This window comes from Vipera ursinii (genome assembly GCF_947247035.1).
Source record: "Vipera ursinii genome assembly, chromosome: 7".
NCBI classification, from domain to species: domain Eukaryota; kingdom Metazoa; phylum Chordata; class Lepidosauria; order Squamata; family Viperidae; genus Vipera; species Vipera ursinii.
In genome coordinates, this window is record NC_139521.1 from 32210566 (window position 1) to 32223611 (window position 13046).

At 35.0% G+C, this 13046-nt stretch overlaps 1 protein-coding gene across 3 annotated transcripts in view; it reads left to right on the top strand.

Moving 5' to 3' along the window:
* Positions 1 to 13046, top strand: part of TENM3 (teneurin transmembrane protein 3) — a 229182-nt gene that overhangs the window by 43167 nt on the left and 172969 nt on the right. For all 3 annotated transcript variants that reach the window (XM_083367441.1, XM_083367442.1, XM_083367443.1), the window contains exon 2: positions 4426 to 4663. In XM_083367441.1, the coding sequence (XP_083223567.1) occupies positions 4426 to 4663 (238 nt within the window). The remainder of the gene's footprint in view (positions 1 to 4425; positions 4664 to 13046) is intronic.

Here is a 13046-nt window from a genome sequence, read left to right on the forward strand (position 1 = left end):
GGGCATACTGATTGTAGATGTAGTTCAAAGGTATTTATTTAGTGGTCCACCATTAGTTTTGTAAACAGAAGGTAATTTAAATTTTGAACTTGGTATCACCTGCCCCTCAATTAAAAGTGCACCCACAGCTGTATATGGCCTACTAGCAGTACTGTGGTCTTCCTGTGAGACCCTTAGTTTGCAAATATTCACAGCATCCACTTCCCCCCATAAGTTCCTGAAATCCCTCTCAAAAGAGATCCTACTCCTCAATATGCCATATGAAGTATAATGTGGCTCTTTAGCTGATGAAGGTTGTTTACTCCCTACTCTGTACTAGTCCTCTGTTTCTAAGTCTATAGGATTTACCACAAATGTCTAAGCCTATTTAGTGTACTTCTCACTAGTTCATTGAAACTAGTAAATTCTATGGTCCTTTTCAGAAATTGAAGGGTATCATATTTTTTTCATTATAAATTATAATGTTGAATCTAAAGCAATTGTCATGTGCACATGATATGAAAAATGAGTCAGTGGAGGAAGGATTATTATGGATAAGTGATTTTGATTTATCGATTAATAATGTAATAAGCTTGGCCTGCATATTTTACTAAAGTTGATAAAAGTCTTGTCAATTTAAAAAGTATTTTCAACACTTCCCAATCCATCGCATTGACAGTCTACATTATGAAGAAGAATCTTTTCTGCTGTTGTATAATTGCTGGTAAATACATGGTAGTCATTTTACTGTGATTAATTATTTCTAGGCTTGTGACAGCAAAAATAATACATATGTGTATGTATTATGTGGACAGTCATGGATTTTGAGGATTTAACATAATTTAAATCCCCCACCCCCATTCAGGATATAGATTGTATGTGGTCTGCCAGTATTATGTTTGTTACAGCTGAAAAATACCTTCAGTTAATATGAAAAATTACTCGAAGTTATAGTTAACTACTTCATTGCTTATTAGTGCATTATTAACTCATCGGTTTTCATAAAATTGTGATTTTATCTTACAAAGATAATTTATACAATGGAACATATATTTTTCACTAGTGTACACTTCAGCTTTGGTTGAATGAGATTGCTGAACTACTTTTAACTAATGTGTAGCAAACATATGATACATTTTATATTTTGAATACCTAAATAATTTATTTTTCTCTGCCCTAGATAAACTAATGTAGTTGTTCACTTCCATGATCTTTCATTTTGTTGAATATGTGCCTTTTTCTAATCATTCATTGTAGCTGTTTTCTTGAAACCATTTAGGATGAATATTTTTTTCCCTTTATTTAGCATCAAAATGGAACTGTCAGCCAAAAAGCTAGAATGCACTTGGCCACAGCTGCTTTAGAATCACTCAACACCTGACTGACATTTCACTAAGATTGAAAAGAATCTTTCACATGTATCAATTAGACCTGCCAAAACTCCAGCATCCCTAATAGCTATATGGAATGAATAGGTTTTGACAGCTATGGTTTGCCCCATCATTGCAGCAATGTGACACGAAAAACAGCACCTTCTGAACATTTGTCTGCCACACAGTTATGAAAGTATAGTAATTGACCACCTTAGACTCAAGTGTAAAACTGCTTACATAGTTTTTGCCCGTGGTCCATTATTTCTATCTTGGAAGACACAAGTGTTCAAATAAAAATCTTGGATCACTAACATAACATTACCTTTAATATCACAACAATAAGACAACATGCATCTGGCAGAAATAGATGCTAACCCAGTGTAATCTTTCCCATGTTAAAGGATCACTGATCTGGAGCACTGTTCTGGAGCTATTCCATATACAGGATTTTTATAGAAAGAATAGGCATCGATATTGATCCATTGCCAAGAATATTGGATGCTTTTCAGCATGATTATATCTTGATTGTATAAGCCCTGCTTGCCTTTTCTTCTCTAATAACCACTCTCACTCTCACTTGGAGTTTTTAACAACACTCTATCTGGCCAAACAGTAACATACAAAACAGCTCATTTTTGTAGAAAAGTAGTACATTTTGTATTACATCAAGGTAATTATTAGGAATTCACATGCTTTGAAAATGATTTGGAAGAAATGTTCCACACAAAAATGCAGTGACAATGCATCTCTATAGTTAAAATAGCCTGATGTTTACATGCAATCTCCGCAAATAGAATCCGAAATGATTTTTAAGTAACATCTTTTTTTTTCTGGCCTGTGAAAACTCTGAAAAAAAGTTGGGCTTCTTTAATTAATTGTAGAGGTGAAATTTGCACAGTTACATTTTGTTAAGCTGTACAATAAGCTGTGATTTATTTTACAGTAGCCTTAGGCTTAGTTCTTCATTGACCTATTTTAAAGTAAACCCTGCTGAATTGGCAACAGGGAAGATTGATTAGCAATTTAAAATAAATATATACAATCAGAGAAGTATAGGACTGTGCTGTTGCCTTTCTTCATTGAGAATTTACAGTTGCCATAAAGGGAGTTCTAGTTGTCTCTCCCCCTCTCCCCCATTAAATAAAGTAATGACTAAAATGATTTCACTTTCACCACCTGATTTGTATCACTGGTGCTTTTACTGCTTAAAAGGAGTTGGGGGAATATGATCTTGAAATACCAGGATACTGCACTATAAAATGGTAGTGTATAAATAGCCAAGATTTTACTCAACAAGACTGCATTGAGAAAGCAGATGTGTTAAATATGAATAAATGCATAGCAAAAATATTAGCCTGTTCTTCAGTCAGGAGGCAAAATTAGTATTCTGTATATAGAGAATATATAAAATGTGGTTTCCTGTTGTGCAACTGATCATTTTATATATATTTTCATATAATGATGAAAGTTAATTCTCTACTGACTGATAATTAACTTCTAATCTAAATCAGATAAAGTTTTAAGTAGATTCTTTTAAAAAGCTGTTGTGAGCTTTAGTCTTTTAAATTATCCCGAAGCCCTAAAGCTTTCTATACTGATTTTAATCACATGCACTAACATCCACTGGTGTTGATAAGGGCAAAGCTGATTAATTGTATGCTACCTGAATAATAACATATTCTTCATATGCATCATATGCTTTTGTTGAAATATTTCTAAGCCAGATTCCAAGAAAAGCTTGAGAATGTTTTACATTTTAACTTTGCTCTTGCCTAACCTGTGTACATTTGTTTTTTTACTTCACATTTTTGTTAGTCTAAAATGGGTGTGAAACTGCCAGCCCGCAGGCTGGATGCATTATCCGGAAACTGCGCCCACCCCATTGCCGGCAATGGCAAAACTGTACCAATACGTTGCGTGATGTCACATGACGTCGTGAGTTTGACATATCTGGTCTAAAACAAGTGAGGACCAATTTGGTACCTATAACAAAAAAAAAAACCTTTTGTACATAACGAAGAAACATACCTGATCTATAATATCTGCCATATGTTTCTGTTATATAAGCAAGATGAAAAAAATATCTTAAATATAGAATATAAGACATTTTGAAACTAATTCTAGCTATCCTGCCTGAGATTATTTTTTTATTGTTGTTGAGAGATATAACATCTTTATACCATTGTTGTGATTACAAGATTCTCTGATTACCTGTGACTCACTTTGAAACATAGTTATATCACATAGTGTGAAATTGGAAAATCTGTTCTATATGTGTTCTAATGGATGTAACGGTCATTAAGTATATGAGTCTTCTGACGTTGTAATCAGATGTGATTCAGTCTGTTAAATATCCATGAAGCAACATCTGCTTCACAGAGTGACCTTCTGCTAGAGAATAGTTAGCATCTATTAGCAGATCATAGTGCAGATCTGCCTGATTTGAAAGGCACTAAACTAGGATAATCTCCTGCTCTTTAGCAGCAAAACTGCAATAATTTATAGCAGTAAAATTAAGCTTGTATTTCTCTTTTAAAAGACTCTTCATGACATAATTATAGGTATATATATATATATATATATATATATATATATATATATATATATATATATACACACACACACACACACAGTGTTGAAATTACCTGTTTAATTTCAAAAATGGCTTTTTTAAAAAAAATAAGCTTGTATTTTTCTTTTAAAGGACTTCATTACATAATTTATAGGGATATATACAAAAACATTATAGTCTGTTAAAATTACCTGTTTAATTTCAAAATTGTTTTGTGTTTTTTTTTAAAAAATAAGATGACACTAGGGGATATGTCATGTGATTTCCTATATAGATATTGATAAGAGCAATTAAAAATTAAAATAAAGCCAAAAGTAGTTGTACCATCTGCTGTATATTAATTAGATCTTTGCCTACTAAGGATAAAGTTTTAAAGAATGTAATTGAAACTAACTAATAGCATATATGCTAATATTTTAGAAAATGGGCTATTAGTTTATGCTTTAGCTCTAGCAAAGATAAGGATGATCTATAACAAACTTTAATTTTCTTTCTTCTCAGAGCAACCTCCAAATAACCAAGGCCAGTCGACCCTGCAACCTTTGCCACCTTCTCACAAGCAGCATTCAGCACAGAATCACCCATCTATCACCTCCCTTAACAGAAATTCACTGACAAATAGGAGGAACCAGAGTCCGGCCCCGCCGGCTGCTTTGCCCGCCGAGCTGCAAACCACACCCGAGTCGGTCCAGCTGCAGGACAGCTGGGTCCTTGGCAGTAATGTGCCACTGGAAAGCAGGTAATCCTTTAGGACCTTTAAGACTATAGTTATGCTCAGCATACTAGAAATCTGGAATTTGTGCTTCCCTTGTTCTGTTAACACAGCTGGAATTTTACTTTACCATTGCCACACATTTGATGCTACCACCTTGTCCCAAGCTGACATTTGAATTTAATTCTTCATATATATATATATATATATATGTATATATATATATATATATATATATATATATATATATATATATATATATATATATATATATATATATACCGTATGAACCAACACTTCGTGGTAGCTTTTAGGGCTGTAAAGGAATACAGACCTGATCTTGGAAATGATGAAGGAAGGAGGCTATTAAGGGGAGGAGCATTAAAAATATTATTCAATCCAGAGAAAGAGGAAAGAATAAGATAGGGCAAAGATAAAATCTGCCAAATTTTCAAAATTCTGTTATTCTACCATACAACAATAAAGAGTGTTCCTGCAATCCCTGCTGTGCCTGTTTCTTGATCTTACCTATCTCAAAGGTTTAGCACAATGTAAATCAGGCTACTCTAAGGTCACTCACTGTATTATTATTATCTTGATGCATGTAATTTCTATTTATTATTTTACTTGGCTTATATGCTGGTCTAATGGTCAGACAACTCTTAATTATCATCAAGAATGTTTTATCTTTCGTAAATAAGAATTAGATTAATAAGATGCTATTAGAGAAGTTTGCATGTATTTATTTTCTTTATTTCACCAAATCTGGACAATGCACATATCCCTCATAGAGCAACTTTTAGCAGCAGATACTTTCTGCTTTTTTAATTTTGCATATGGTTCTTATTATTTCTTGTCCTTTGACTTGTATTTGGTGGCATTCTTTTGGTCTGTTTTCCGTGACTGCCACTGCAACAACAAAAAGTTGGTGGCACATTAAAAGCTAACAGTTTATTATCACATAAGCTTTAACAGAGTCCACTTATAAGATGTACGGATTCAAGTCTTTATTAAGCAAATGTTATAAAACAGCTGTTGAACATGGGAAAGGGAAATAGAAGAAGAAAAATAGTAAAAAGAGAAGTCAGAGAATTACTTTACATAATGGCAGTGGCCCTAAACAAAGCATTGAATCATATGTATTTTGGGACACTACAATGGATGTACAAGAACCAGGTTATACATAAAATCCACTGATTACCTTATAAAAAGAAAGGTGAGACACAAATCATATTAATAAAATAGATACTTCCATTCTCATCCAAAACATATCAAACAATCTAATGTTTACAATTAAGCCATACAAAACAAACATACCTATTCTGACAGTCCATCAAAGACCCTCTAAAGGATTTACCCATGCTTTTCTCAAGCTACAAACCTATCCAATTAAGAAAAGATAACCCAATCCAAGAATAATTACTTAGAAGACAAACTGCAAAGAAAACAATAAAACACTATTTATTACCATAGAGCAGCCAAGTAAAATCACTGAACTCTATCAGCAGTGTTCTATAGCTGCAGAACATATAATTTATGTTTTCTAAAATACTGAAACCCCTAATCCTTTTGATTTTTTTCTTTATTAACATTGCTATTTCTGTCTATTGCTATCATAATAAATTTGGTTCTGCCCTTGTTAATGATATTTTATTAATTACATAAACTTTTACAGTTGCCTATCTACAAAAACGAACTTAAAGTGGTAAACATAATGTTAGGACAAAAGCTACAAAACTGTTTCTCTCTCTTTTTTTTTTTTACTTCATTTGAGGAAGCTTAGCTCCTAAGTAGTTTTCTGCCGTCAGTATCCTTCAAGGACTTTTTCCATTGGAGCTGAATAAATTACCTAAGGCAGTGTGTCAAACTTGCAACGTCATGTGATGTGTCATGACGTATCACAATTTTTTTATTGCCAGCAATGGGGTGGATGCAGTTTCGCCACGACGCATCCAGCTCGCGGGCCAGCAGGTTGACACACCTGGCCTAAGGTGTTCAGTGAGTAAGCGAATGAAAACATTCCACAAGCTGGTGTCTCTATAGGATCCTAAATATCACTGCTATACTGCCTATAGATTTGAATAATCTGTTACTTGCCAACATAGATAAGTCATAACTAGCAACCTAATGCAACAGTGCAAACACTAGTGTTTACCTACTAGGTAATTGATGACCCAGTGACAGCAAAAACTGAGAAAAGGTACTCAGTATCCAGCATGGTATCTATTCTGTGAATAAGGCTTGTAAACTATTTCTTCCCTCCTTCTCAAATATGCCCATATTATCTCCTGGATGTAAAGTGAATGCACATGTGATGTGAGTGTTCTTGAGAGAAAACACCAATAATATGGACTAGAATCCAAACTGCCAATAGTTGATACTGGAGGTGGTTGCACTGTGACTATGTCTTTGGGATATGATCCCCACTCAGAAGTCAATCTTTCAGCAAAGCCTTTCTTGGGAATAAAGCTATTTGAAGAAATTATTAGATCTGATAAGAAGAAATCCTCGTCTACAGCCCCAAAGAGGAAAGAAAATAGATACAACAGAAATCCTACTTCTCTATTTATCAGTAAAATCACTATCTTCTTTTCCTTCTCTCAAGATGGCTGCTGCTCAATAAGATTTTCTTTTTTTCTCTTGCCAACAATCTGCTGATTTCACTGCTAAAGCTGGTTCTTTAGCAGTGCTGCTCCCTGGTTTTAAATAGGAGCGCTTAGGAATGACTCAAGATGACTTGTTGATGATTGTGGACCCAGTGGGGAAGGGAGGGTCTTGAAGATTTCAATTCCCCATGGAACCTATTGAAAAGTTACTGGGTATATCCATCTTCCTGTCAATGAGTTTCATTTTCTAAGCATGTTGGAGTTTTAACTTTCACTCTTCGACTTTACTGTTTTATTTTCCTTTTGCTTTAAAAGTTGATCAGAGCTTGAATGTTGATTTATTTCAACCCCTTGCTGGATTCTAATTGCTTTTTCTCTTTTTTCCTTTTGCTATATGTTTTTCTGAATGATCTCTGTTCCTTCCATATGGAAAGCATGGCAACATTCGTGTGTGTGTGTGAAGAGACATTAGGCTCTCACCACTAGATTCTGTATTTTTTGAATCTGCAAAATACCTGGAGTTAATTTTATTGATTTTTTTTATAATCTTGGATCGAAATATAGAGGAATGCATATGTTTTATGGTCCCTGATTAAGTTCCATAGAATGAAATGGCTGAACAGTGTCTGAAAACTAAGAAAGAAGGGTGGGGAATATGCATCTTCTGGCTGGATTTCACTTACAAAAACTTGATCAAACTTTAATGATTGTTCAAAGAATGTTAGAATCTGAAGATTCATTTTTGGAGAATGGTACACAAAAAGATTTTGATCCAGAAAGTGGATTTTATCTGTTGTTCTGAAGTTTAAATCTTCATACTTCTTCAACATTATGGTCATAGCTGAAAGAGAGGGAGACAAATTACTTTCCTCTACAAAGATGGAGGGAAACTGGATAGATTTATTACAGTTAACTGGTAACTATTTCTGCTTGCACTCTGATCTGAAGATAGATTTGTTCTGGAGACTGAATTTATTACATTTAATTAAACAACAATTAACAAGAGAGGATATTAAGAAACAGACATGGATTTTTGACCCAGGATGAACTATTTATAACTTTTGGAATGATTCAGGATAGTTAAGATGCCATGGTAAATTTTCCTACAAGTGGATTCCAATAATAGTTGGTTAACAGAAAGTTTTGAAACATTAATTTTTTTCTATTTTACTATTATTGTTTTTTCTGCTAACTACTTTGTCATTAATATAACATATACTGTAGAAGACAGGTCAACAAATTGCAAATAGATTTAGCAATTTAAAAATTTGGGGAGTGCCTGTTTTGCAATGTTGCAGTAATAATCAGTATTCAACTAGAGGGGATAATATGTGTATAATGTGTTGTGTGTCAAGTTTCCGACGTATGGGCTTTTCAAGTGACTCTGAGGCATTGTTTACCTTAAAAGTCCTTTATTTAGGCTAATACACCAGCAAATGCTTGCTCGAAGAAAGCTGGAATCTGAAATCTCCGCCCCCTTGCACAATATATCAAAACACAATTCTCCACCTTTCTAATTTTGTCATTAATCATATTCTCCAACTAATTTAAAGAATCAGTTTCCCTTCTGCTAGAAAACCTGCCAAATTCTTATCTTCTTTAATTTCAGATGGCCTTGAGGTACAATCCTCCTCTTCCCCCCTCCCAACCTTAATCCAATCTCTTAAAGCAATACACAAGTTTAACATATGCAATAGCTGCTTCTTCATCTCTTGTTAAGCAAGAACATTCGATGTTAGCAGCGTTGACATTGTGTTTTTTTGAAGCATGTTTTTTAACGTTCTGACTCATGGGTTTTTTTCTATTACGTCTTCTTGGGTTTTTTTTTAGTTTTTTATTTTGTATTTTAACTTCGTTCTGAGTAAAATAAAAAATATATTTTAAAAAAAGTAAAATCCCTTCCTTCTTTCAGCCTGCAATCAGATTAAAAAATATATGTTAGAGAGGGGTCCCGTCATCAGGTCCCATGCTCAACAACCAAAGCATTTATCCAATAGCCAATCTAAGGAGGCAAGAATCAAGGTACATTCTGCTTAGCATGATGCTATAATCTCCCAGGTCCCTGTGTACAAGCAGAAATTTGGGTATACCTGGAGAAACACCTGCCAGAAAGACAGGCTTGAGAAATGACTCAGAAGGAACATACAAGAGTTCACAAGACTTCACAAAAAAGTAAAATCCATCCTAGAACAAGCATAAATATTTCAGGATAAAGGGGACAATAAATAAATACCAGAATGGGCATACCCAATAATATATGTTTTTTTTCTATTTGTTCGGTGAAAATGAAGATCCTGAAGCTTGGGCCCTGGGAATATATTCTTCAGTCCTCTCTTTGTTAAGTCTGATAAATTTTAATTGTTAAGATCATCTGAAGCTGCAATTTATATCTAAGATCCCAGGTTCAGTTTTGACTATTGGCAATTTTATACTTAATAGAAGTTAGCAAGTATATTAATAAGAAGAAACAAGTTTTTCCTTCCTTTTCTGAAAATTGTCACTGCCTATGGAAGAAAAAAAAACCATTTTTTCCACTGAGAGTTACATTGCACAGCTTGTCCTAAAGGAATTTAAGGATAGTAGATTGAGGGCAATAGAAGAAGGGGACAACAGAGAATGAGGTGGCTGGATGGAGTCACTGAAGCAGTAGGCGTGAGCTTAAATGGACTCCATAAGATGATAGAGGACAGGAAGGCCTGGAAGAATGTTGTCCATGGGGTCGCGATGGGTTGAACATGACTTTGCAACTAACAACAACAACAAAAAGGCTGAAATTGTCTTTTCTTTTCCATTTTAAGTATAATTTGAAATAATGGGAAATATTGATTAATCCTTTTTGATGAAGTTTTGAAAAAATAATTGTTATATTTCAAGTGCAGTATTAGTATAGATTTGATTTAATTTTTCCCAAGTTAGTCAATCAGCAATAGTACAATCTAAAAAGCAAACAAGTTTGAACCATCTTTCTAATTGGATGGCCTTATATATCTAATGTATTATTGGTTAAACAACAATAAACAAAGCTTTAGACCAGTTTCTAGGTATAGAAGATCAGATAGTCATGGATCTTTTTAAAATTTAAACATATATGACTAAGTCTGATGACTAAGTTCATCTTTCATTTTACAATAATACAGTGAATTGAACTGGCCTTTTTTTCAGATTGGTCAGAAATACCAGTGATATGTCTTTAGAATTTCAATCTGGAAAGCAGTAATTCATTGGGCATTACAAGTTATGATATAACCTAGCATTTGACGCTGATAGTTGATGTATACATAATCCTCCAGATATAACAGGTCATTTAAATAATTGTTCAAAGTTACAACAGACCTCTTCCCCCAAAACCTACATACAACCCTGTTTCAGAGTTATGAACTCTGCAGATCCCTGGTCATTCACCCTTACAACTGTCTGCAGAGATGCTCCAGCATGTCCATCTATCTATTTCCTGCCTACCCTGCTGGGTCCCCAAAGGCACTGGATTGCTTTTCCCTCCACAAAATTCTATATTTCCCTCCACCATTCACAATTGCTCACTTACCTTGCTAAGATCTGCAGAGCTCTATGGGTGGGGGAAGGGAAGAAAAGCAGGCCTCTCTTGCTTGGCTGTGTGGGAGAGCCAGCTACTCATGCGGCCTAGTAACAAAGCAGCTGAGCAGCATGATCAGGAAAAGTCCTGTGCTTTGCAAAGAAACTAATTCACCAGCAAAGCAGCTCTTTCCCCTCTGCATGGGAGAAAGTTATGTTTGTATTTATATTTTCCAAGCCAGTCAGTCATGATGTCATGATGCCCAGCTGTTTTCAAATCTGAGCTAGCTCATATTTCAAATGCCGAGGTTTACATATAGCTATTGCTGTTTTGCATTTATTAATCTCATTATGCTTCTTAAGATAGTGGCACACCCAAGAGGAACTTAAAGGATATCAGATTCATGAGAAAAGAAATGTTCTTTTATATTGCAAAATTTCAAATCATTCAAGTCTTTAAAATTTCCAAATATACTCAGAAACAATTTGATAGTGAAGACAACTTAGCAATATTGAAATTGAGTTACTGTTTATTTTGTACTCTGAAAAATGGCCAATTTAAACTCTCCTATGTGTTTGAATATAGAGTAATATTTTTCAGATTGAAGAGATTTAAAAAATAAATTAACCAAAATCCACAATTCAGTTTATAGACTAGAACAGACATGTCAAACACAAGGCCCGGGAGCCGGATGCGGCCCACAAAGTGGTTTCATGTGGCCCGCGAAGCCATCCTGGAAACAGTGAGGGAACGGCCCCCACGGCCTTGGCCCTGGCCCAGAGACCCTCCTTCTGCCAGAGACCCTCAGATCTGTCCCACTCCTGCCCAGGCCCCCATAGGCACCCTTGATGCAAATGATGTAGAGCTGGCCACGCCCACCCAGTAGGCCATACACACTCTAGCCACGCCCACCCAGTAGGCCATGCCCACCCTGGCCACACCCACCCGGCCCCTTGAGGGCAACCACAATGCTGATGCGGCCCTCAATGAAATTGAGTTTGACACCCCTGGACTAGAACTAAGACATATCTAACAGTGTGCTGTCATTAAAATCTTATAAATATCCAGTAATTCACACTCATATTTAATGTGTTTGTTCTTTACTTTAAATCAGTTATTCCATAATACCAATCCACTTTCATAATCCCGACTTAACAGAAATCAGCAGATGTATATTTATTTCTTATGGAAACCCAAGTTACAGGTAATTGGCAGATGAAATATTTATTTGAAATTATTGTTAGAAGCCATTAATATAGTAACAGAAATGTGAAATGCATAAGCTTTTGGTGTTGAATTTCTATGAACGGGTTGCCTCCTGGTGTGAAACATGTCCTAAGACCCATCAGTTCAGAAACATAATAGATTTTAGAATTCAACAGCCTGTCTGCCTGAAGAGATAATTTATCATCCTTACTAATATACAATATAACAGATAGAATCATTACCCCTTTCTTCTCCGTTTCCTTTCATGCATTCATTGGTTACATTGTAAGAGCTTTTTTGTTTTGTTTTTGTAGTCAAGTATATGTACTTTCTGTCTTTTCTGCAAAAGCAAAAACAAAAAAAAATCTGTAATAAAAATAGCTAATTTTTGTTAAATTGGCTGGATATTGTATTTCTATAACAAAGCAGAAGAACAAAAAGTGCAACTTCTGACATCCCCATGGTCTGGTCAAAGGTTGAGCATGGCCCCCATACAGCCTTCTTTCCTATGAGCCACCTCTGCATTTTGCATCTACTTTCTCTTTCATTTCCTTTCACTGCTGCTTTTTCAAGCCTGATTTTATCTTTGCCCTGCTCCCCTCTGCTTCTGGTCTACTCAGGACTGTATGAGAACACTTCTGCTATGATTGGAACAATTTGATGTAAAGCTTATAAAGTGTTCTGAATTTTAACCATTTTGTGTATCTCTCATCTTATAAATATTTATCAAATGGCTCTGGTGATGCGAATAGGAAAATGTGGCTAAATTGCCTTTTTTTGGAAACAAAAATAGTTGGGTTTTTTGTTGTGTTTAAATAACTTGATAGTCTTACAAGGTATAATGTAGCAGAAAATCTCTGTTAGTGCACAGATTGGAAAGTTTTCGAAGACACCTCTGCAGACTTGGATGAACTCACAGGCACTGTAACATCATATGTTAATTTTTGTGAAGACCTATGTGTGCGGACCAGAAACCTGTGAATATATACATAGTAACAACAAACCTTAGTTCACAGCTACTATAAATTCAAGCAGCTACGTCATGCCAAAGAGGAAGCCTACAGGA